At 42.3% G+C, this 26,586-nt stretch overlaps 2 protein-coding genes across 3 annotated transcripts; both read left to right on the top strand.

Moving 5' to 3' along the window:
* Positions 1-1,825: 1,825 nt before the first annotated feature.
* Positions 1,826-25,297, top strand: Lrrc2 (leucine rich repeat containing 2). 2 transcript variants are annotated; one of them, XM_046436564.2, is made up of 9 exons: positions 1,826-2,049; positions 6,183-6,326; positions 11,406-11,613; positions 12,892-13,048; positions 14,730-14,866; positions 16,471-16,616; positions 18,273-18,428; positions 19,806-19,942; positions 23,247-25,297. In XM_046436564.2, the coding sequence occupies exons 2-9, from the start codon at positions 6,202-6,204 to the stop codon at positions 23,294-23,296; spliced, it is 1,116 nt and encodes a 371-aa protein (XP_046292520.1). In that variant the 5' UTR covers positions 1,826-2,049; positions 6,183-6,201; the 3' UTR covers positions 23,297-25,297. The 2 variants fall into 2 exon arrangements, with proteins under 2 accessions (XP_046292520.1, XP_046292522.1); XM_046436566.2 differs by lacking the exon at positions 1,826-2,049 and adding an exon at positions 2,231-2,250.
* On the top strand, positions 8,830-9,397 carry LOC124087616 (ubiquitin-conjugating enzyme E2 D2-like). The gene has a single exon (XM_046436567.2). It carries the CDS (start codon positions 8,893-8,895, stop codon positions 9,334-9,336), a length of 444 nt encoding a protein of 147 aa, XP_046292523.1. The 5' UTR covers positions 8,830-8,892; the 3' UTR covers positions 9,337-9,397.
* Positions 25,298-26,586: the final 1,289 nt, after the last annotated feature.

The following is a 26,586-nucleotide window of genomic DNA, read 5'->3' as shown; positions in this document are numbered from 1 at the left end:
CAGAACATCATGGCAGAAGAATCTGTTGGAGGAAAGTAACAGGGGAAATGCCACTAGGAAGCAGAGAAGGAGAGGGAGAGGGAGAGGGAGAGGGAGAGGAAGAGAGAGAGAGAGAGAGCGAGCGAGCTGGCACAGTGCTTTACTCAACAAGGACAAAACATAAACCTGAAGGCACACTCCCAATGATCGACCTCCTCCAGCCACACTCAACCTGCCTATAGTTGGCACTCGGTTTATTCATTCAAGTGGATTAATTAATGCACTGATTTGGTTAAAGCTCTTATAATCCAATCAGTTCACCTCTGAAATTTCTTGCATTGTCTCACACATGAACTTTTGGGGGACACCTAAAATCTAACCATAACAGTATGCATGTACTATTATAGTAAGCTGACTTTAATTCTTTATTACATTATTTAGAAAGAGAGAAAAATAATTTTAATATTCTACTCTAAGTAATAAAAAGCACATCCCTGCTGGGGGGATATAACTCATTTGGTAGAGTGCTTGCCTCACATGCACAAGGCCATGGGTTCAATCCCCAGCACCACAAAAAAAAAAAAAAAAAAGCACATCCAACACATTAGTGGTGAGATTTAATATAGTTGCAAAGATTTATTTGGGCCCCATCAATAACTTAGTATACAATTATAAATAATTGTTATTAATGTCAAAAATTTTATATTCAGCAAATAGAATATATTCCATATAGAAAATAATTTAAAAATAAAACAACTTTGTAATTAGAACTATGATGTATACATGACATAAAAGCTGTGGTTTTCAGTTTTAAGGCAAAGGTATATTAGGAACCATTGCTGTTACAGGCAGGAAGGGGTTGAATTCTTGGGAGCAGCAAGGAGTTCCATGACTAATTATTACCTTATTGTTGCATGTCATATTGGATAAGACAAATTTGCCCAATTAATAAATTCTCTAAAGAGAACCTAAATTCATGAAGGTCTAAAGCTCTGTCCTTGTCCCCAGTGCCAATCCAATAACCAGCACATGGTTTTGATAAAAAGGAAAAAGATTTATTGCTTTGCTAGCAAAGGAGAAACACAGGGGACTCCTATCCCAGAGGCTGTGGTTCTGCCCATTAGCAGGAACCCGTGTGTGTGTGTGTGTGTGTGTGTGTGTGTGTGTGTGTGTGTGTGTGTGGAGGGGGGGGGTGGTTAAAGAGGTGATTCAAAGGCTACATTCCATGTGTTCTCTGTTGGAATTTTAATTAACTTGTTAATTTGGGAGATAGTCATCTCTGAGATCTTCTGGTGCCATCCCTGAAGTCTGGATTACTACATTCCTATGGTGGGTGACTGCTCAAGGACAGATAATTCTGCCTAGGATGGGGAAGAAATGTAATCTTGTTTCCCCTGAGATTAGGGAGGGGGAGAGATCAGGGAGGAGCAAGGGGAGGGGGGAGGGAGAGAGAGAGAGAGAAAGAAACTTGTCCATTTAAAAAATAAATTGTAGTAACAGAGCAGCAAGTTCTATATTCAAAGCATAAAGTGGACCATTGCTATGTTAGGAAATTAAAAAGAAATATGAAAGGGTGAAATCAAGACCTTCCACTTGGCCTCAAACACTGAAAAAACTTTTACATTGCCATGTGTTTTAATCCTGCTTCTTGTTGAGTTCCTAGACTAGAGTGCCAAGAACATGCGACCCTTTCTCCTTTCTGACCTTATTTTGCTTGTTCCACTTCGGGATTTCTAAAGTGAAAAGGTCTGGTGCTTTCGGAGGCGTGCCGACAATCTTGCTCTGGGGCTCAAACTGGCGGGCTGGTGCCCTTTGCCAAGCCCTCCCCTACCAAATCTGTTTTGTCTCCTGCTGGGCTGAGTCACATAGAATAGATAGATAGTTTATCAGCACATGTCCTCCAGATCATATTATCTGCTTACAAATATAGCCTGTTAGCGCACAGGCCCGGGAGGCTCCGGGCAGCGCGGCCCTTCCACTGCGGGTGTTGCTCGCGGGTGTAAACAGCCTTGAAGCCGGATCGGCCCTGCGGCCAGACCGCAGACTGTCTGCGCCACCCGCACCAGGGAGGTGAGTGGCGGCCGGTCTCTGTGGCGGCGGCGGAGGGATGTTAGAGGAGCAGGTGGGTGGGCTGTCCTGCTGCGAGGGGAGAGGCGTGTACCCTGCTGGATGGTTGCCGGTGGCCGCGCGCTTAGTGGCTCCGGTCTCCCCGGTGCACGGTGAGCTCAGCCAGATTGCTGACGGGACATCATCCCCCCAAACACTGCGGAGGTAGTCATCCATGTCTATTTTAGTTCAAGAACTAAAATTGAGTGGGGCACTGGGAGAGCGAATGGGGCTCGTAGGTGCCATCCGTGGGGCGCATCCGTGGGGCTGCTCCCGTGGCAGGGTCCCCACGAACCCTGCTCCTGGATGATGGGTTACTCTGAGCGCACTGCCCTAGTGTCCAAGGCTGAGCTCAATCTGCTCCAAAGTTCTGTCCAGGAGTGATAAATCAAATTTGTTTGTGTCTTTTTCAGGGCGTTGAGAAGTATGATTGACACCTGATGGGAGCGGGGGTGGGGAGGCCAGGCAGTCTTTCCTTCCTGAAAGCTTCTCCCGCCCTCTGGCAGGGGGCGCGAAAGGGGTGGGGCGAGGGTGAAAAGTGATCCCAGGGAGATTTAAGCAGCCCTGTTGCGCCCACTGCTCTGCCGGGGTCTACCTACCAATCTCGTCTTCAAACTCACTAACCACGCAGGGTGAGAAAGCCCTGGATGCCTATGGACCTTTAGGCTTTTATCGTACATTTGATTACTAAAGGTCTGTTATAATTTCTTTTCTTTAAATAACTGACCTTCCTGGTGCTAGACACCATCTAAAGCATTGAACTCAAATGATCACAGTTAGCTCTCTCACTAATTCTGTGAGCTGATGCTGTTGTTCCATTGTGTCCACATCAGAACGGGGAGGACAAGTCCTCAGGGACAGGCGACCAATAAGCCAGAGGCAGAATTCCAACCCAGGCAGTCTGACTCAGACTTGGTCTTCTTAATCCCATCTGTTCCCTGGCCTCCCCTGGCTTGAAACTCTAGTTTAACAAATTACCATCAAAATAATCTGGTGTTTTTTGGGGAAATTTGGATCCTGTAGCATAAAAGTTCATTCAATTCAGAATGTGGCTGCATTGTTTTGACTCTACTGACCTCACTTGGGTGTCATGTCCTGTCCCCCGCCCCCTTCGCCCTGCCTGTCACTTACTCCACTGTTTCACTTTTTCTTTTTTCTTTTTGGTATTGAGGATTGAACTCAGGGCCATATGACCACTGAGCCACATCCCCAGCCCTATTTTAATAGTATTTTATTTAGAGACGGGTCTCACTGAATTGCTTAGTACCTCCCCGTTGCTGAGGCTGGCTTTGAACTCGTGATCCTCCTGCCTCAGCCTCCTGAGCAGCTGGGATTACAAACGTGCGCCTCAGTGTCCAGCGCACTGTTTCTATGAGGAGCACATTCTGCCATCCAACTCTGGGGTCCAGTCAGTGGCCTTGTGTGAGGGAATGGAATTTGTGAGTTATGCAAGCTCCTCATATGGTCCCTATTACACCTTGGTGTCCCTAGCAATTCCTGGAGGCTACAGTCATTCTCTTGAGCTCAGCCAGGCTGTTGACGGGGTCTTCTCCATATGCAGGACACCCCTGAAAGGATGCTGTCGAAGGGCTGGAGCTGCTCAGCCTGAGGGAAGTGGGGAGAGGTGCTGGGGGCACCAAGGGACAGGTGGGTGGGGAGGTGCCTGGTTCAGGTGAACCCTGGTACCTGCTTTGTCTCCCTCCCTTCCTTTCTTTGCTCTTTTCTCTTTCTCAGCTTCACGTAGGGAGCACCAAAAAAAAAAAAAATGGTAGACTTGGTTGAGTCTCCTGTCAGACTCCCCAAGATTTTTCCTGTGCTGTCTGAGGTGCTAGCCTGACACCCACTCCGCACCCTTCCCCCCTGCAGCCCAGTCTGTCATTGGACAGAAAGCCTCCCCCTTCCCCCTGGCATATGACCTCTGAGTGAAGATCACAGATCTGGTGCCAGGGGACATATTTTTCCAGTCATGCCCTCTGGCTCCAGAGTGCAGATGGCTCTGTAGGCAATTCTGATATAACTCAACTGGGGAGGTGGGCAGGAAAGTCCTTCAACCAAACTTGTATGGATGGCCCTTTCCCCTTCCTGCTGGGTCTCTCTGGACCTCTCCTGTCCCCCACCACAGGGCATTGCTCTTCTGGCTCCTGCAGCAGTTGGTTCAGCCTCTGATGTCTAATCAGCATTTGGAGCTGAAATATTCCCTAGTGCACATATTCTCCCTAGATTGGGAACTTGGTCCTGTGGATGGACCTGCGCTCGTCTTTCTGCATTGACATACATGTCAGTTACTGAGGGTTCCCAGGAATGGAACGACAGAAACACACACCAAGTCACTGGCTCAGTGCATGTGTCTCTGTACTGAGGTTCAGAAACAGGAGCCTGGCATCTGCAGCCCTTGTAGGGCTCAAGCCTCCCTCCCCTCCGGGTCTTCCTATCTGCTGCTGGGTGACCTGCTTGGTGTTGACAGGGGACTCCTGTCAGTGAGCTGTGGTTTTTCTATGGTTTGGTTCATGGACAGATAAAACGTAACAACACCCACAAAAATCAAATAATTTGCATTAAGTTCTGTGAAGTAAATAAATAACAGATGGAGAAAATAAGAGGACACTCTCTCCTTGAAATGGGGAGGCCGGGAAGGCCAGACTGAGGAGAGATCCCCAAAGTTTAGAGGGTGTGTGGAGGAAGCCATGTGTGTAGGGAAGGGTGTGGGGAAGGGCATCCGAAGCTGAGGGGACCTTGTAAACAGGGAGGAATGGAGGAAGTGTGGGGAGGACCAGCACTTCCAGCGCCTGTCTACCTGCCAGCTGCGCCTTGTGCAGACTGAGCCCCGTGCTGGTTGCCATCTACACACTGGAGACTGTTGTTGGCAACTGCCAGGCAACGAACAATGAAATCTCAGCTCAGGAGTTGGGACTTAGGAGGTGACCTTGCCTCCAGCCAGCTGTCCAACTTGATTGAGATGCCTGGAGGAGAGATCACATGGTCACCTACCTGGAGGTCAATGGGGCAGAGGGTGGGAACTGACAGCAGCAGACATCCTCCAACCCCCTCCCCACCTCTCTGCCCACCAGGTCTGCCAAGGCTTTCCCCACAGGGCTCACTGCCCCTGTCCTGAGAATGTCTCTAGCAGGTGGCAATTGGTGGTCACATGTCTAGAACTGGAGTCCTGAGAGTGTGGAACAAACCGTCATTGCTGTTTCCCTGTGCAGCCCTTTTGATGCTTCTCCTCAGAACAGGTTTTCTGGCTGGAGGACTGAAAAAGGGAGGTCCAGGAATCTGGAAAGCATCAGAGAGAAAACGGAGCCAGGAAAAAGCAATTTTGTAAGGTTGTTTATGAACTCCTGGGCTGCTCATGAACCTGAACAGGAAGCAGGTCACCACCCACATTCCAGACTGGTCACTGGATGGTGCACACGGAATTTAGCTGAGTGCATTGCCAAGACTGAAAGTGAAGGGACATGGGAATCACAGGAGGCAGATTGGAATTGTGCCTTCACTCAAGTATATTCATTTATTTGGTACCAGAGGCTGAACCCAGGGATGCTTAACCACTGAGTCACATCCCAACCCTTTTTGTTTTAAGACAAAATTAAATTGCTGTGGTTGGCTTTGAACTTGGGATCCTCCTGCTTCGGCTTCCCAAAAGCCTTTTTTCTTATGGAGGTTTAATATAACTAAGGAGTTACATCTACTATTCTACTGAAGAGACTATGTCTGTGTGTGCGCATGTGTTTGTGTGTGCTGTGATTAATTCATTTAACTTATCGTATAGTATATGACAATCTAATGGAAAGATTAGATGCATGTATCAGAAAGTTCCATAGAGTGTGGAGCCATGGGGCTTGGAGAATGCCCGAGGGGCTTTGGGAAGCCAGCTGAGGTGTAGGGGACAGATGTGATGCCCTAGAGGGGCTGGCTTAGGGTGAGTGTTGAATTATGACTTGTGTACAAAGAGTATTACCTGATCATAAGAAACTGCCATTCTGGAAGTCCTAAGGGCATGCCATCATTATTTAAGGCAGGCAATTTCATTTTTAAAGTTCACGTTAAAATTATTTTCTTCTGTGTGCCTGACATATGTATTTTTTTTTTTCAAATAGGTAATTTCATGCTGCCACAATGGGACATAAAGTGGTGGTGTTTGACATTTCTGTTGTCAGAGCCTTGTGGGAAACTCGTGTCAAGAAGCACAAAGCTTGGCAGAAGAAGGAGGCGGAAAGGCTCGAGAAAAGCGCCTTGGAAAAGTATGTGTTTTTGTGCCTGTTGTTCTTGCTTGTTTAGTGAATGACATTCAGGCAGGCCACTGTCGCCTTGGAGGAAGATGCTTTTCCTCTGGGATTTCTCCCTGTCTGCAATACTTTCCTCGTTGAACTTCAGAACCCTGATGCTGTTGCTGAACACATGCACACTCAGCTTCTTAACAGGAACACCCATAATTGCAAGAACCTACATATAATCCAAGCACCATGTTAGACCAGGGGAGACAGGGATGCCCTGGCCATTCCTCTACTGCCAAATGCCATAGACGGTGCTTAGCCAGCCTTCACTGAGCTCACTCACGTAGCTCTCTGATGCTCTCGGCTCTAGCTATGTCTACTGGTGCCCCTGGGGCATCTAGCTCTCTGTCATGCCTCACCTGTTGAGCTGGATCTAGGTAAGATTCATTTGGCACATTTACTTAAATTGAAGTGATGCAATCGGATGAAGTTTCATATAAACTCCTAAAGTATGAGTCAAAGAAAATTATGGACACAAAAACTAAGTTGAGTTAGTGTTTTGGAGAAAGTGCATTCATGGAAGATATGAATTTATGGTGTTGTAGGGACAGATGAGGCAAGGCACCGAAGATAGTAGGAAACAGTTTTATTTGGCTGTAGCCAGGTTCAGAGGGCACAGCTTTTGCTGTAATCAATCAGTCCCCTGAACCCTTAGTTCAGGTGGTTTCAGAATTTTATACCCAGCATGTAAGGGGAGGGGCTCAGAAGTTCACAGTCTGCAGAAGTTCACATAAAAGCAGCTTTTTCTGTCACTGTTTTGGGCAAGTTAACCATTCAAGGTCAACACTTGAGAAGGGGAGAGCTTCTTCTCCCCTTTCTTTCCTCCCCCTGCCAGCTGTTACCATGGAGCCCAATTTGTATCTTCTCTTATCTTAAAAATGTAGACATCTCTGTGAAGCCCAGCTCAAGGCCAGAGGCCTTGTTTACACATTTCTACAAACTACTATACTGGATACAAGTTTGTGAAAAACTAGTAAGGGGGTGTCCAGCACCTGGAGTGTTGATTTCTTCCGGCCGGTGGCCAAGTAAAACAGGGCGACATGAAAATAGGAAGTTTATCCACGTTGAACTCTTTTGCAGAGACTCTTTTGCTGTCAGTCCCAAAATCAGCCATGGTGAAGATTTCTGGAGAATCCCATTTAAGACTTTTCTGTGAAGGAACGGGGTGCCACTACAATGGTAGATTATATAGTGCCAATTAGCAGCGTACAAGATTGATAAATGTATGAGAAGGCGAAAGGTGACTTTGCATATGTGTATAACTTTTATTCTGTGAAGAAATCCAAACCAGAACTCTCGGATGAGGCACTGTGGGTGTGGTTAAGGTGAAATGAGATTCTGATTGGTTGACTAGTTCTCAAAGAAGTCCAGACTCACATCTAGTTGGCAAATGGTGGTATATTTGTCCTCCTTAAGTAAGTGACAAAAGGTATAAGCACCTCTACACAGTTCACACAGGTAGGCTTGACTCTGAATTAGGCTCAGTGTCATTTGGTTTGTGCTGTGCCTCATTTCAATCTAAGACAAAAACCTTCTTGGGGATTTTTAGGCTTTTCCAGCTCAAGGTAAGAAGAGCAGCCCCGAAGTTGGTGGGGCAGGTGAAGAGGAACATGGTGTAGGAGTGTGGAGGGAAATGGGATGTTCAAGAAAGAAATTTTTAGTTTCACAGAACCTTTAGCAACGGTGGAAATAAATTTCTCTTCTTTATAGTTGTATTTGTGTTTCTATAATATAATTCATGATTATTAGTACTATTTGAAAGTTAACTTAGTTTTTTCTTAGAGTCTGTTTCCTGTACAGAAATTAATATATTAAAAACACTGATAAACAGGGCACGGGGGTGCACACCTGTAATCCCAGTGGCTCTGGAGGCTAAGGCAGGAGGATCTCAAGTTCAAAGCCAGCCTCAGCAGTGGTGCTTTGCAACTCAGTGAGACCCTGTCCCTAAATAAAATTCAAAATAGGGCTGGGGATGTGGTTCAGTGGTTAGTGCCCCTGAGTTCAGTCCCCAGTATCAAAAAACAAAAACAAACAAAAACCCCCAAAACACAACAACAATAAACTGATGAATGCCTGATCGTAAAAGGCAATTAACTTGTTAGCTTAAATTTACTAAAATATGTAAAATCCTCCAACTTGTTCTGCTACTTCTCTTCAGAGTATTTATTTCATTTTATACTGCTGTATTTGTCTCATGAATTACATATCAACTCTTAAAAGTTGTAGAGATAAAATACAGAAAACCACTCCATCTAAATGAAACTTAATCATTTAGAGGGAGAAATAAAAGAGCTATTGCCAGGTTCTGAGTGAAGAATTTTTTAGCCAATGAGGGCATTTGCCAGCGGGGCTTGGATCGTGGGCTCATTTCCTAAGGAAAAAAATATTTCAATACACATTTATTGATTTAATGAGTAGAGCTTGCTGGATGCAGGGGCCATAATCCCAGACACTTGGCTGGCTGAAGCAGGAGGATTGAAAATTCGAGGTAGCCCCGGCCCGGGGGCCGCTGCCACCTCCACCGCCTCCCACCATGGCTCTGAAGAGAATCCACAAGGAATTAAATGACCTGGCAAGGGACCCTCCAGCACAGTGTTCTGCAGGTCCTGTTGGAGATGATATGTTCCATTGGCAAGCTACAATAATGGGGCCAAATGACAGTCCCTATCAGGGTGGAGTATTTTTCTTGACAATTCATTTCCCAACAGATTATCCCTTCAAACCACCTAAGGTTGCATTTACAACAAGAATTTATCATCCAAATATTAACAGTAATGGCAGCATTTGTCTCGATATTATACGGTCACAGTGGTCTCCAGCACTAACTATTTCAAAAGTACTCTTGTCCATCTGTTCTCTGTTGTGTGATCCCAATCCAGATGATCCTTTAGTGCCTGAGATTGCTCGGATCTACAAAACAGATAGAGAAAAGTACAACAGAATAGCTCGGGAATGGACTCAGAAGTATGCGATGTAATTAAAGAAATTATTGGATAACCTCTACAAATAAAGATAGGGGAACTCTGAAAGAGAAAGTCCTTTTGATTTCCATTTGACTGCTTTCTATGAGCCCACGCCTCATCTTCCCCTGTGCACATGTTTACCTGATACAGCAGTGCTGCGTGTTGTACATACTTGGAACAACAAACTAGAAATACTGTACTTCTGTACCAACATTGCCTCCTAGCAGAGAAGTGTGTGTGTGACAAGCCAATTCTCCAGGCGAAACCTAGGTGTGAGACTAAACAATTCTCCTTATTGACTTAAATTTGGATAACTACAAGGTGTGAGGAATGGTGGGTGGTACATGGTGTATGCTTGGATGGGGTAAAGCTCCACTGACCTGTAGGAGATTGTTTTTAAGTGGAATCCATTTAAACTCAAAACAGTTATGAAATGAAGAACATGTAGCTGTTTCAGTATTAATTTTATTCCGAAGGACCTACAACTTAGGTGAGAAGGTTATGACCAACCAGATTAAACTCTACCCACATCCTATATTTTAAGGTCTAAGTTTAACTGGTCAGCATTTAAATGGACTGGAGCTATTAGTATATAAAGTGTGATGGGCTTTGTTCCCAACTTCTTTTACATCTCCTTGCCCCTTCAACCTTCGTCCTTTCAGCCCCTTTCTCCATATTCTTTGGTTTGTATGTGGTTTCTCAGTTAATACATAGCTAATAGCTCTTATTTTTCTTATGTTTTTAACTGCTTAGGTCTATTTGGATGTAAGGGTGAAAATTCATTTGATGGAAATACTTGTGTATATTTAAAGACCCAATTGCTCCTGTGGAGCTTGTACGTTCAAGAATGATTAATCTGTGTAATAAACTGATTACTACAGTCATTACATATAAAAAAAAAAAAAAAAAAAGAAAATTCGAGGTAAACCTCAGCAACTTGGCCAGGCCTTGTCACAACATAAAAAATTAAAAGAACCACATCCCCAGCCCTATTTTACATTTTATTTTATTTAGATTGTTGGTGCTCAGTGGTAGAGCACCCCTGGGTTTAATCTCCAGAGCCCCTTCGGGGCCCCAGCAAACTTCCAGCTGCCAGCAAACTTCCAGCTGCCGGCTGATGCTCCAGTATCAAAAATTTAAAAATAAACAAATAAATAAAAATTAGTAGAACACTCTAATGGCATTTGTTTTGTAAATTTATCTCAAATTTGAAGTTCTATGCAAATTAATTCTGGAGAAGATTTCAGATTCAATTATATGGGTGATAAAGCATAAACTTAATGACATTTTATTTATTTTAATTACTCAAGGAAGAGAATGGAAATTTAAGAAATAGTTTATATTCTCATCGTGACTTTTCTTTCATTAGGTTTCAGAAGCAATAAGACAAAACATTTCAAAAAGAAACACAAAGTGTATTTGGTATATAATCCATTCTGAATGGGGTTTGTCTAATTTCCCTTTCTCCATTTGCATTGGCTATACAAAATCTGTGAAATATTTATATCAATTTGCAATTAGTGACATAGGAAAGATGTATTATATAGGGCTTAACAGCCGCCATCTCATTCCATTGCCAAAATTTACCTTAAAGTTCGGTTTAAGAAACAAGGCAAGAAAAGTTAGAGACATGAATCGAGAAGAGTTCTGTGAATACAGCAATTTACAGTGGTGGTGCTATTGGTCATTAACATTTTGGAGGGATCACTTTTTTTTTTTTTGTATTGGGAATTGAACCCAGTGCTTAACCATTGAGCCACATTCCCAGCCATTTTTTTTTTTTTTTTTTTTTTGGTGGTGCTGGGAATTGAACTCAGGGCTTTGTGCATGCAAGGCAAGCACTCTACCAACTAAGCTCTATCCCCAGCCCACCAGCCATTTTTTGTATAATATTTAGAAGCAGGGTGTCGCTGAGGGCCTTGCTGAATTGCTGAGGCTGGCTTTGAACTTGTGATCTTTCTACCTCAGCCTCCTAAACTGCTGGGATTATAGGCATGAACCACTGCTCCAGGCCCAAATTGCTTCTCAAGACCGTGGTGGCCATTCTCCCAGAGAGTGACTGTGGCCTCTGCTCCTGTTTCAGGATAAAGGAGGAGTGGAACTTCGTTGCCGAGTGCAGGAGGAAGGGCATCCCCCAGGCTCAGTACTGTAAGAATGGCTTCATAGACACCAGCGTGAGGCTTCTGGAGAAGATCGAGAGGAACTCGCTCTCCAGGCCGAGCTTACTTGCCAAGGACAAAGGCAAGCAGAGCAACCCATTTGTGTTTGAACTTTCGGGGGAGCACTGGAAGGTGAGTGCAGCCCACTGTCTGCAGGAAGTGGGAGTAACCTGAGCCCCAGGCCTTGGCCTTTAGACAGCTTTCCAGTGGGTAAGCAGGAGCCCATTACCTGCTGTGGACTGGGTTTGCCCATCTTTTCCTCTGAGAAATGGCAGCATAGAAAAGAACAGCAGGATCCTCTTGGACCTCTCTAAGGCTGGGCAGCTGGGACCTTGTGGCCCTCCCTAGGTCAGCATAGTCTATATTTAAAAAAAATTTTTTTTTTTTTGGTACTAGAGATTGAACCTCATGGTGCTTAACCACTGTTCCACATCCCCAGCTCCCCCAGTTTTAAAAAATTATTTATGTATTTATTTTACAGTAGAGTACATTTTGACATATTGTACACAAAAGGAGCACAGTTTCTCATTCCTCTGGTTGTACATGGTTCAGGTTCATTTGGCTTGTGTAATCATACATGTGTATAGGGAAATAATGTCTGTCTCCTCCTACTGTCCTTCCCATCCCCTGACTCCCTCTGAACAATCCAAAGTTCCTTCATTCTTCCCTTATCCCCATCCCCCTTGTCCCTGCCTCCACTATGGATCAGCATCAGTTTATCAGAAAACATTTGGTCTTTGGTTTTTTTGGGATTGGCTTATTTCACTTAGCATGATATTCTCTAGTTCCATCCATTTACCTGTAAATGCCATAATTTCATTTTTCTTTAAGACTGAGTAATATTCCATTGTGTATAGGTACCACATTTTCTTTATCCATTCATCCATGGAAGGACATCTAGTTTGGTTCCATAGTTTCGCTATTGTGAATTGAGCTGCTATAAATATTGATGTGACTGTGTCATTGTAGTATGTTGATTTTAAGTCCTTTGGGTATAAGCAGAGGAGTGGGATAGCTGGGTCAAATCGTGGTTCCATTCCAAGTTTTCTGAGGTGTCTCCATAGTGCTTTCCACAGTGGTTGTACAAATTTGCAGTCCCACCAACAATGTGTGAATGTACCTTTTCCTCCACATCCTCACCAACACTTATTATTGCTTGTATTCTTCATAATTGTCCCCAGCACTTTTTATTTAGACAAGGGTCTCTCTGTGTTGCTTAGGACCTTGCTAAGTTGCTGAGACTTTGACTTTGACTTTGTGATCCTCCAGCCTCAGCCTCCTGGGTGGCTGGGATTACAGGCCTTGTGCCACCGTGCCCAGCATCGCTTTTTGTTCTTTAAATAAGAACTGGTTTCAGGGGCTTTGTGCACACCGAGGACTGGTTCTGATCTACGTCATTCATTCTCTTAGGAGCTGCCCGACTCGTTGAAGGAGCAGACACACCTGAAAGAATGGCACATTTGCAATACCCTGATTCAAATCATTCCTACATACATTGAGCTGTTTCAAGCAATGAGAATTCTGGATCTGCCAAAAAACCAAATCTCATGTCTTCCAGCTGAAATTGGTATGTGTAGCAGGAAACTCCAGCGCTCTTGTCTGTGGTAAGCAGTAAGCTATTGGGCAGGTGACACTGTGCCAATACTGGGTTTCCTCCTCTAAGTGCTTAAGTATGTCACTTAAGTATGTCATTGGGCTATTCCAGGGGTCTCAGAGCTTTGTGTTCACAGTGTCCCCTTGGGCTTCCGTGCTGTGATCTCACCTGCACCACTCAGCTCATAGAGATGTTGGCCAATTGCTCAGAAGGTAGAGGTCTCATAAGTGAACAGAGATTTGCTTAGGAAACTTTTGTTTATCTTCTTTTAGTTTTAGAAATACAAATGTACAGAATTGTGGTTATTGTATAAAGAATTTAAATATATTTTTTCGATATAAATTTAGTTTAGATGATGATGATGATGATGATTCTGGGAATTGAACCCAGGGGTGCTTTACCACTGAGCTACATCCCTGGGCTCTTTTATTTTTTTCTTTTGAGACAGAAATCTTGCTAAGTTATTGAGGGTCTCACTAAGTTGCTGTGACTGGCCTCCAAGTTGCAATCTTCCTGCCTCAGCCTCCATTGTCATTGGGATTACAGGCATGTGCCACGTGTCCGGCATTATTATGTCTTTTTGATAGGTTAGAATTTTATAATTCTCACTAATTTCATTGCTCAGTTGCATTATCTTCAAATGAAGACAACAGTGATCATTTTTGCCCATCTTTCTCCTGGCGTGTGAGAAGCAAAGGTCTCGGGGCTACACTCTCACAATCCACACTGTAGGCCCAGTGAAGTGACATGGTCACCTGAAAATTTGTTGGAAACGAAGACAGAATGGGTCAGAGGTGGCTTTTCAGGCCTCTGGTGTTTGCACATACCTTACCAGGTGTGTCAAGACCACAAGGCCCCTGAACACCCTCTTACCCAGCCTGATCTCAGGATTATTTATGCTGTTGCTAACTTTGAAGGATGAGGTGACGTCTCCCCCAGAGAGCAGGCTTGCTGGCTGCTTGCTGTAAAAGCCCTGTGTTTCCTGAGCTTGGTGTTCTTTAGAGTTACGTGTGCAGAATCTTCCTGGGTCATCTGTATCACCCTGGGTGGACTTGATTATAAAGGGAACCCACGTACGTGTGCTGTCTCTTCTACTAGTGATCCACAAAGCAGGGGAATAGTGTGAAGTCAAAGTCAAGACAAGGCAAGATCAATGCCTCTATTCCTTGCCTGGTTTCTGGAAAGGCAGACAGGAGCTTAGAAGTTTTAGTGCCGAAAAGTTCTAACTTTGACATAAAGGGCCGTTTATCTCCTGCCCCTTCATCTTATAGATTGGAGAAAGCAAGTTCTAGGGAGGTCAGATGACTTGGCCACCATCACTCAGCTTTTGACTTGAGGACTTCTTGAAAGCCTAGTCCAGAGGCCAGATTTTACTATTTCCAGCTCATTTGGGGTCAGGCTCACAGTGCTTATTAGTGACTTAATATAGTTCTTTTTTTTTTTTTGGTGGTGGTAGGGCACTTATCCACTGAGCCACATCCCCACCCCTTTTTAATTGATTTATTTTGAGACAGTTGCCCAGGATGCCCTGGATCCTCCTGCCTCAGCCTCCTGTCTCTGGGATTACAGGCGAGTGCCAACAAGCCTGGCTTGCTTTTGTTCTTAAAGACCCTGAAGGACCTACTCACGGGAGCTTAATTTTTTCTAATGCCAGGTTGTTTGAAGAACCTGAAAGAACTCAATGTGAGTTTCAACCATCTGAAGAGCATTCCTCCAGAACTAGGGGACTGTGAAAATCTAGAAAGACTGGACTGTTCTGGAAATCTGGAATTAATGGAGCTCCCATTTGAAGTAAGATGCAAACATTTCTGCTTTGTGATTTAAATTTCATTCAGTTCTCCATAGGAATGGTCCATGGTGTGGGCAAGAATTTTTAGAAGATAAAATCCATCACATTTTTCTGACATTTCAATTACTTTATGCCCATAATCATAGCATCTTTAAAAATGTTATGAAACTAACCCAGGGCCTACATTTAAGTTTAGAAATGCTATTTTCACACAAGTTATTTTAATTTTATGCCTATTTAATATCTGATGCCTGTCGTCTCTGATGCAGATCCTGATTTATTTCTCCACCACGGCTAAACTGCAGATAAATCCAGGGGTAAAACAATTTTTCATATGCTCCTAGCTGAACTTGTAGATGTCTAGAATTGTCATAGGATTCAAGAAATGTACAGAATTTTAAAAAAGATTCATTTATTTCTTTTGGTCTGTGTTCAGGGAGAAATGATTTTGAATAATTTTTTGATAAAATGGAGAAGATAAAAGTATACAGTTTTCATTGTCAAATAAAACTCAATGAGTTTCCTGTTCTGAAACGGTGAAAGGGTCATACAATTCTGTCAATGAGGAATGGGCTAAAAATGATTATTACTAGTGAGGTCCTGACAGCCCAGCCACCCAGGAAGCGTGTTATTCCCTTTCCTGGGTGGGAGGACGTGGCTGCTTCTGCTGTTAGTACCCATCTCAGTCCAGACAATGTCTGATGCTTGTCCCTGTGAGGGTGCAGAGTTTTGGATTCCCTGCACAGATCTGCTTATCCTCTAGTCTTCCCCAATCCAGGAATGGCTCATTCTTCACTTGGATGTTCTGGCTAAGTACATCAATTCATCCTTGATCTCTCTTGCTCCCATGAGCCATGTATAATCTAAACAAATCCCGTCCAGCTGATCCTTCAGAGTATATCATGTCTGACCACTGCTCATTCATAACCTTTCCCCTAGCACCCTGATCCACCCCAGAGCTGTCTATCATCTGGACTGGGGCAATACCCTGGTAGGCTGCTGTCTCCACCCCTTCTTCTACTCCCCACCCCCCTTCATTGAGGTATGATGTACATGTCATAAAATTTACCCATCCTAAGTGTATAGTTCACCATGATTCAGTTTTAGGATATTTCCTTCACCTATCCCCAAATTTTCCTTTTGCCTACTTGCTATTATTCCCTGCTCTGCCCTCAGCAGTAGGCAACCACAAATCTGTTCATATTTCTGTGAAGCTTATCTTTTCTGGAAATTTCCTAGAAATGGAAATCATGCTGTAGTTTTCTGAGTCTGACTTCTTTCCCTTAGCATGATATTTTTGAAGTTCTTCATTCATGTTATAGCACATATGGATTGAGGGAAGGGTCTAGATTTTGTTTTGTTCCCACCCCTCCTTTTTTTATTTATGAAAGTAGAAGCTCCCTGAGGGCAGCCACAGTGCGTCGTTTATCTTGGAAACCCAGGAAAAGATCCATAGGAGATGCTTCAAAATACATACTGGATTGGTCTGCTTTGCATCGATTCCTAGAGATGCCTTTGAAAAAGAAATGTCAATCTAAAAATTATTAATCGAACTTAATTCCCACTCTTATAACGGTAATTAGAATATTTTGTTATTCCTTTCTAGCTAAGTAATTTGAAGCAAGTTACATTCGTAGATATCTCAGCAAACAAGTTTTCCAGTGTCCCGATCTGTGTCCTGAGGATGTCTAATTTGCAGTGGCTGGATATCAGCAACAATAACCTGAATGACCTGCCACAAGATATAGACAGGTAGCTACTTGCCTGCCGAAGGTGAGGTATATGAATCAGTTACTAACGCCTTAACGCTGTGAACATTGTTAAGATGCATGACACTTGAATATGCTTTGAATCAATTAATTAATCATTTAATCAATCAATTAATTTTTCAGAGTGTATTGCTCCTAGGAAATTATAGAATAAAACAATTTCTAATTGGCATCACACATGTATATGGATACATGCATTTGAGTACCTCTTCACTGTCTTGGCGAACTGTAATTTGCTTCATTCTTTCATAAAACAACACCGTTACCTTTCCATTACTCCATAGAAGTAGAAAATGATTACATATAAAATAGAAACCTATCACTCTATATTTAGAATATTAGTGAGGACAATATTTATTATTTTCATTTACTGATTTTTTATACACAATCTTTCAAACAACCAGTATGCTTGTTTTCAAACTGTATCCTTGTAGTTATTTCATGTTCACAAAATAATTATTATTCTAAAATATATAAGACTGATTGATTGATCGATTAATTTCACCAATATTATCAGGCTCCCATGAGTGGGCTGGGTTTAAAGTGCTAAATGGAACACAATCTCTGGCCTCCTGAATCTACAATCTTATTTATCAAGGGACAGAAGTAAGCTCTTAGGACAGAGGCCAGCAATGGCTGGGGCCTGAGTGCCACCCCAGATGACATTTCCTACTCCTGTACATACAATGTGTAGAATGCTGTCTATGGCATGAGAAGACAGAGCTCAGAGAATTTTTGATGAGAATAACTGGGGACAGTCTAAGTTTGAAACATGAGAGGAACTTTGTGAAATATTTGTGGGATTAGTCACGACTTTGCAAGTGAATGAAAGAAAAATCCAGGGAACAGGATTTCTGGACAAATGGAGGGAGGGTCAGTGAGTTAGAATAAAATGGAAAACAGTTAAATATATTTGGAAAATATTTTGCTCATTTCCTTTTCACTCTGCGGTTGTCTTCCCATTTTAGTGTGAGAATATAATGGTGGGAGAAGAGTAACCATGCTTCTAAACTGTGCGAAAGGAAATCTGTTTCCAAAATCTGTTTGTTCTCATTCTAACACTGGTGTGATTTCTTTCCTGTGCTCTGTTGGCCCTTGGAAATCCAGGAGACACGGAGAGGAAGGGATATACTGGTTTTTGAGGCCCCATGGTGACCTACTGTGAATTGTACAATGTATTTATCCTGCTTTTTATTCATTTTTTTTGGGGGGTACCAGGGATTGAACCCAGGGGTGCTTTACCACTGAGCCACATCTCCAGTCCTTTTTCATATTTTATTTAGACACAGGGTCTCACTGAGTGGCTCAGGCCTTGCTAAGTTGCTGAGGTTGGCTTTGAACTTGTGATCCTCCTGCTTTAGCCTCCCAAGCAGCTGGGATTACAGGGGTGCACTACCATGCCCAGCTACCTTGCTGCTTTATCTGTGTCTTCCACTGGTGATTAAGTCAGCAAAAACTTAAAAAAAAAATCATGTTATCCGGTGTGGTTTTATTTATTTATTTATTTAAAATGTAAAGTTTAGCTTGTTCTCATATCCATCACATAGATGGAATCTGCTCAGTAGGGGTTGCCTTCTGGAATCTGTAATTGGCTAGGAGGCCAAACCCTTGTGTTCTGATCCTCTCTACTTCTCCTCAGGCTGGAAGAACTGCAGAGCTTTCTCTTGTATAAGAACAAGTTGACCTACCTCCCATACTGCATGCTGAACCTCAAGAAGCTCACCTTGCTGGTCGTCAGTGGGGACCATTTGGTGGAGCTCCCAACTGCCCTTTGTGACTCCTCCACGCCATTGAAGTGAGTAGACCAGAGATCCTGGTAGACACAGTCAGACACAGGGAGAGAGCAAAGAGTCTCCAGAGCCTGGGAGCCTGTCTCCAGAACCAGATTAGATGGTTCTCCTCCCTAGAGAACCTGATCCCAGTTTGCTTTTCACTGGATTTGGAAGTTTGGTGCACATGGCATGAGAAGATAGAGCTCAGGGAACCAGGGAACAGGATTTCTGGACAAATGCTACTTGCTGATTGAAGGCATTGGGAGACAGATGTCAGGAGCCCCCTGTTGCTCAGCACAGACACGGCTGTTGTCCCTGCGGGGTCAGCCACTGTTCACAAAACCCTCCCTGGGTGCCTTGTCCTTTTGATTCCCTAAACGAACCCATAAACCACCCCAAGCTAAAATAAATCATCCATGCAAATGTGATACAAACAGACTGGGATCTGGGGGAGACATAGTCTTTCTTATCCTGGTCGTGGAAGCCCCAGCTCCATCATTCCCTCAAATGACTCTGAGATACCTGGTGTGACTCCCTGGAGCACATCCTGCCAAAATTTGGAGCTGAGGGGTTTCCCCTATCACTTCTACCCTGAGACCATTTTGGAGCCTTAGCAGCTTGGAGCCTTTCCCGAGCCTTCACCCGGGGAAGCTCTGGCAAGAACCACCTTCTCTCTGTGTCCAGAGACCCATCTTCTGTGAAGGCCACAGGTTCTCTCTCACTGGTAAATGCTCACTATCAACGTAGACTTAAGTCTTCCTTATCTCTCTGTCACTGCAGTAAGACATGTGGCAAACAAATACAGAGGTTTAACTACTGGGAAGTGAGAGACCTGTTTCATGTCTGTGTAAATGCAAGATTAGTAGAGGTACAAGACATTCCCCACCTGTTCCCTTCTATTCCTTCCCCTGGAATAGGTCTTCCAGGGTCCTCCTCCACTATGTTAGGAATGTTGTTTGGGGAGAAGATCACTGGTGAGACAGGTAGGAGGATCCAACCCATTTGGGCACCAGGGAACAGTCTTGGCAACTTTGCATCCGAGAGAAGTCAGGGTAGAACCATCGCATCACTGAAATAACTTCCAATAGTGTAGTTGTAGGATTTGGCAATCTCAGAATAATGGATGAAAGCTCTTTGAATTGACGAATGTTCAATAAAAAGATTAGATACAGGCTGGGCATGGTGGCACACACCTATAATCCCAACAATTTGGGAGGTTGATAAAGGAGCATTGCTGAGGCTGGCTTTGAACTTGTGATCCTCCTGTCTCAGCCTCCCGAGCTGCTGGGATTATAGGCGTGAATCATTGCTCTCTGCAAAGGTTGGCTTCTAACGTTAGGAATTTTTTGCTTAAACATGAACAGTTGGAAATGTGGTATTTTCCATGCTTCCTTGAATAGATTCATAAGTCTGATGGATAATCCTATTGATAAGGCCCAGGGTCAAGATGGTGATGAGATAATGGAAAGTGAACAGGAACGACAACATTTTGATAAAGAATTTATGAAAGCCTATATTGAGGATCTTAAAGAAAGAGGTGAGTTGCTCATATTTAAAATTATCTAAAACAAATATGAAGAATTCCACTGATCATACAATATATTTATTAACATAAATCATATTGACAAAAAGTTCATTGATTAGGGAGTCAGGTTACTCTGTAACCATTTACTCCTCACCAAAGAACCCAAATGATAAATTTCCTTAAAAATCATCCTTGAATGATGGACACATCATCAAGTACTGGGCAGAGAGGCTGAGAAACATACACTCGAGATGCAAGGGCTCTATTATTAACTGTTTGTGGATTTTAAACTAAATCATATTTGCAAAACAACATTCTATGCTAATGGGAAAATAAATGATTCCATTTCAAAAGTCTGCTTACATTTTTGGAAAAAGTTATATCATCTAAATCAAAAAATACCTGTGTAAAGAACACAAAAAGAGCCAGGCACGGTGGTGCACGCCTGTAATCCCAGTGGCTCAGGAGATTGAAGTAGGAGGATGGTGAGTTCAAAGCCAGCCTCAGCAATGGTGAGGAGCTAAGCAACTCAGTGAAACTCTTGTCTCTAAATAAAATACAAAACAGGGCTGGGGATGAAGCTCAGTGATTGAATGTCCCTGAGTTCAATCCTCACTACCCACCCCCCACCAAACAACAACAACAAAACAAACTCACAGAAGGAAAAATGCAAGATGCCTAATAATCACTGCTTAATTTTCCAGTTCTTTAATAGTCCAGGTGCAAGCCTCACAGAATTTAGGGAGGAGTTTGTGTGGACTCCACTGCCTTTGGGGATGGGCACTGTGGGCAGGTTGCCTCAGCCCCCCTCAGGAGACACCATGAATGTGAGCACTCTTCCCCCTCATTAGTAGGTGTCTGAATAATTAGTCATTCATACACTCAGAGATTTCATTGGCATTAATGAAAAATGCCATTTATTTGGCAAACTAAAAAACTTTAACAAAATGAAGATAATTTCTATTGCTACCTCTAATCTATTTCTATTGTTACCTCTAATCTGGCTCTTCCTAATCTCAAGTGCTGAATTATTCTGAAATAAAGTAGAAATTTATGCAAAATATGAAACCTAAGCCGAGCACAATGGTGCACACCAGTAATCCCAGTGATTCAGGAGACTGGGGAGGGATGATTCCAAATTTGAGGCCAGATTCTGCTGGTGAGCCCTGTCTCTAAAAAAAAAAAAAAAAGTATATATATATATATATATATATATATATATATATATATATATAGGCTGGACCAGGCTGGGGTTGTATCTCAGTGCACATGTGAGGCAGTAGGTTCAATCCTCAGCACCACATTAAAATAAATAAAATAAAGGTATTGTATCTATCTACAGCTGGACAAAAGGGGTGTGGGGGGTGGTGATACTGGGGGTGTGGCTCAGTGGTTAAGGGCCTGTGGGTTCAATCCCTGGTACCAAAACAAAACAAAAAAACTTTATTGTTATCTTTATTATTACTTTATTCATTTTTTTATATTTAGTGCTATTATGTAAAAATACAAGAAAGAACTAGAGGATATGGATATGAAGTTTTGAATCTAAGAGAATAGAAATAATAATTCACCTTTAAAGTCAATCAGTTAAAACTTATTTATTATTCAGTAGTTATTAATAGTGACAAAAATATAGAAATGTATTTACTTAAATGAAATACCTTATTTATGGGGCTGGGGATGTGGCTCAAGCGGTAGCGTGCTCGCCTGGCATGCGTGCGGCCCAGGTTCGATCCTCAGCACCACATACAAACAAAGATGTTGTGCCCGCCGATAACTAAAAAATAAATATTAAAAAAAAATTCTCTCTCTCTACCTCTCTCTCTCTTTAAAAAAAAAATACCTTATTTATGAAAGATACTTGTTTTTTAAAATTACCTTTAGTGATGATGAGTTTTGATCCATTCACTTATTTCTGAACAATTATAATAATTTGATCCTTTGTAAATATATTCATATTAGGTTGAATCAAATGATATTGCTAATATTCAGCTAGCTTTGACCTACAGAAATGGCAATTTCTTTTTCTTTTTTTTTTTTTTGGTGGTGCTGGGGATTGAACCCAGGGCCTTGTGCATGTGAGGCAAGCACTCTATTGACTGAGTTATATCCCCCCAACCCCAGAAATGGCAATTTCTTAAAGTCCAGTTAGATATGGTAATGTGTGTGCTTTGAATTTTTAAAAATTCTTTTGCATTCATTCATTCATTTATTTTGGTACCAGGGATTTGACCGAGGGGTACTTAACCACTGAGCTACATCCTCAGCCCTTTTTAATATTTTATTTAGAGATAGGGTCTCCCTGAGTTACTTTGAGCCTCGCTAAGTTGCTAGAGTGGCTTTGAACTTGAAATCTTCCTGCCTCAGCCTCCCAAACTGCTGGGATTACAGGCATGTGCCACCGCACCCCAACTGTTTGCTTTTCTTTATCTCAGTCTTCCCTTTTTTCTCTCCTTCCCCATCAGTCATAGAATCCATGTCTATCAGCAGAAAACACTAGAGTCTGCCAGTCCACCTGGACCTACAACCTGTGTGGTCTGAGGTTGATGAGGAGCTTGAAGCCCTCACTGTTCCTTGAACTCTAGAGGACCTTACACTGGAGTTTGGACTCTGGCTCTGTGGTGGGGTCTGCACAGGAGCATTTCTAACAAGCTCCCCGGTCGTGTTGGTGCCTTCAGTCTGAGACAACCCACATTTTTGAGAACCATTGGTACAGAACATCCTTGGACAAAATTTCGCTGTGAAGACCGAGGGATGGGGCAGTAACTAGTGGAAAGAGCAAGGCAGAGAGAAGGTGCACTTATTAAGGTCATGCTTGGATTAGGGATAGCCCAAATTTCTCTCTTCCACCTGATACCTATAGTCCCTGGTCTTTGCCCATCTATTTCGATTTTTATTATTTCAACTTTTATTATTATAGGGCTATATACTTTCTAAATCCTTGACACAGCTGTGTTAGTTGTTTGGAAAGATTGCCAAGGACAAGATTTTTTTTTTTTTATATTTTATTTTTTAGTTTTTGACGGACACAACATCTTTGTTTGTATGTGGTACTGAGGATCGAACCCGGGCCGCACGCATGCCAGGCGAGTGCGCTACCGCTTGAGCCACATCCCCAGCCCCAAGGACAAGATTTAATGATTCCATCTTACATGTAAACATTCCTAAGCTTGGCTACCCATTAGTGATGGTTAACTTAATGGTGATGAATTCATTATTCACCACTTAGACATTATCTATGCTTAAAATATTAAGTAGCAATAATAATAAAAGGGTGAATGACTAATGAAGTATTTATTTTTTTTTCTCCTCATAGAATCTGTGCCCAGCTATACCACCAAGGTATCTTTTAGCCTTCAACTTTAACATCATCCATCAGAAGACTGCAAAATCTCACCATCCTGTGGAGCTTTACAACTTTGTGCATAGGTCATGTCACATAGAAATCATGGCTTGTGTTTTAGGACAAAGTCTATTAACCACTGTCATAGTCATTAAGAAAAATAATTTTCAAATTTCAAGTATATGAATATCTTCCTCTATGGGCTCAAGAATTGATAAATTAGTTTATATATTGGTATTTATAGGTTCATTTGCATACAATTGTTTCTAAATAATGCACATTTAATATTATAGAAGGTTTTTTTTTTTGTAAAATTATAACTTAATGACCAAATTCTGACACTGAATGCATTGTTTTCAGAAATCAAGGGGTAAAGGATGGTGAAAAGAGCCTTCATATTGGACGAGTCAGATCATAGTTTTGTTATTTGAAAATGTTTAATACATTTTTTCTTTTACTGAGAGTAATTAACGTTCCTTGGATTTAAATGAACTGTTACTTCCATGATGTTTTAAATTATATTTTGGCAAGAATATTTGGAGCTCTGTTTTGGCTCTCAGAAGAGACCCAGGGTGTGACTTGGGCCTTAGGGGTGGGAAGGCTGCCCATGCATGGGGTTCCAGACACTCAGATGGGGTGTGGCTGTCCCTCAAGGAAGAAGTGTGAGCCCTGCTGGGGTGGAAAGTTTTGAATGGCCTGCCTGGACAGCAACCATCCTTTCCTGAGTGCCACCTTGGGGGTCCTGGGAGCTACCTGAGTACAGAAAGCAGAAGCAGTGCCCTCAGGGGGTCTTTCCTCCCAGGGGTCCACTTAGAGTCTGGAGACCAACTGCATACACTGCTGAGTTCATCCTGGGCAAGGCTTCCCTGTGGGTACTGCAGGAAAACACCACCCACAGTGACCATGGCCCAGGAGGCCCATGGGACTGTATGTTATAGCATAAAAGGTGGGATTCACTTCAGGGCTTTGTGATCTTAGGTCACATCACATGATTTGGATAAATCTTACAAAGTTCCTATTTTTATACAATTGTCTTAGATTAAGATAAACAAGATGTGACTGATTGTCTTGAAGAAATACTTAACTAGCTTTTGTGATTAAGAAGGAAAATGTGCACACATTCACTTTTATGGTCTAGCCTGGTGATGTCCAATAGTAGCTTTCAGCAGTGAAAGAAATGTTCTGTATCTTTGTCATCCAGCACAGTAACTGCCAGACACAGGGTTCTTGAACACTTGAACAGTGGTTGATGTGATTCAAGGACTGTATTTTAAGTGGAATTTAATTCAAGTAGCCACAAGTAGTTGCCCTATGTGACAACAAGGTATAGCCAATTGGAGGTTTTGGAAGTTAATCACCTTTCATCTCTGAAAGGTGATTTTAATTTTTCTTATCCAAAGAGCTAATCTGTTCTCAGAGGCATGCAGTTCAAAAAGGTTACTTTTAACACCCCAGGTTTTTGTTCAAGTCAATATTTTGGACAAGTTCAAATATTTAATCCTCATCAGATAGAAAATAAGCAGACCATTCTAAAACCACCTGGTAATGCTTCAATAAAGGGTTGTTCCAATTTGAAAACAAACTCTTGAGAAGTTTAAAAGATAAAAGGAGTAGGAAAATGAAAAATCGCTTTCGTTAACACTTTAAAAATATAATCAAGATTATTGGTTGCACTACTTGAAAGATTTTGAAGTTTTATCTCATGCCATCTATAGCCAAATGGAAACTATAAGTGAAAAGGGGAGTAGGTTTTCACACAGAGAGGCTGTCTGTAATTTATATCATTTTCTTTCATTCACTAAAACCAGTTGTCTCAGTGTCACATATAAATAAATGAAAAAAACTGCATTTACATATATTTCATGTTATATAATACTCTGAAAAGAAGCATGTTATTTGAATATGTTTATTAAAATACTACTTAATTTATTATATAAGTATAAAAATGCAGAAAGTTCCAAAAGTAGAAAATGCTTCTTAGTGGAAATATCCTAGAGATTTAAAATAAAAAACTTTACATGATCCATATGGACCCATGTATTATTATTATTATTATAAATTATTATTTTTGGGGCTGGTGATTGAACCCAGGGCCTCACACATGCTTGGCAAGTGCTCTGCCATTGAGCTCCAGCCCCAGGCCTTTTAAAAAATTTAATTTTGAGATAGAGTCTTACTAAATTGCTAAGGCTGGCCTGTAACTTGCTATCCTCCTGCTTCAGCTTCCAGAGACAGCTGGGATTATAGGTATGCACCACCATGCCTGGCCGCTGATGCCTAATTTGGAAAAGTTATTTACATAATAGAATATTTGTAGGAACATTAAAGGAATGAGAGAAGAATAAAATATTTCTTAGAAGAAAGGTCTTCTGGTTTCAAAATGGACAACAACATCCATTTTTTTCTATGAAGGAAATGTAGGAGAGGAAAGATTTCCTTTCTCATCCATTGCTAGGTTCATGGCTGTGACTTTGATAACAAAAGACAAATTAACAAGAAAAACACATTTAATGTAAGTTTTACATGATACGGGAGCCTTCAGAAATGAAGATCCAGCGGGGTGCGGTGGCGCATGCCTGTAATCCCAGTGGCTCAGAAGGCTAAGGCAGCAGGATCATGAGTTCAAAGCCAGCCTCAGCAATTTAGCAAGACCCTAAATAACTCACTGAGACCCTGTCTCTAAATAAAATATAAAAAAAGGGCTGGGGATGTGGCTTAGTGGTTAAGTGCCCCTAGGTTCAATCCCCAGTGCCCCACCCCCCAAAAAATGAAGGTCCAAAGAAACAGGTAAGCTTTTTTTTTTTTTTTTTGTAAGTTTGATAAAGAAGTAGATAGTTGTAGAGACATGACTGGAGGACCAAAGGGAATGACTAGTGGTGATAGACTTGGGGAATTTAGCAAGGCCTGTTCAGAAGCTTCTTGGCATCTCTATTGTTGTGAAGAAGAGTTTTCCTTTTTTTTTTTGCGTATGGTGGGGATACTCTGGGATAAGGATGTTATAAACTACTTCAGAGAGGAAAAGATTCTTTCCTGGCCTGCTGCAGGAGAAGAGTCCCCAAAGGTTCATGTGTTACGTGGCTTGGTCCTCATCTTGGCACTATTGAGAGGTGATGAAAACTTTTTTTTTTTTTAACTGGGGACTGAACCCAGGGGTGCTTTCCCACTGACCTACATCTGCAGCTCTTTTTTTTTGTTGTTGTTTCTTTTAAGTTTTGAGACAGGGTCTCACTAAGTTTTTTAGGGCCTCGCTGAGTTGCTGAGGCTGGCCTCTAACTTGCCATCCTCCTGCCTCAGCTTCTTGAGCCACAGGGAA

Source organism: Marmota monax, unplaced genomic scaffold (assembly GCF_021218885.2).
Source record: "Marmota monax isolate L192 unplaced genomic scaffold, Marmota_monax_Labrador192_F-V1.1 WCK01_AAM20220418_F8-fsc00021, whole genome shotgun sequence".
Taxonomy (NCBI): domain Eukaryota; kingdom Metazoa; phylum Chordata; class Mammalia; order Rodentia; family Sciuridae; genus Marmota; species Marmota monax.
This window is presented reverse-complemented; position numbering and strand designations above follow the sequence as displayed.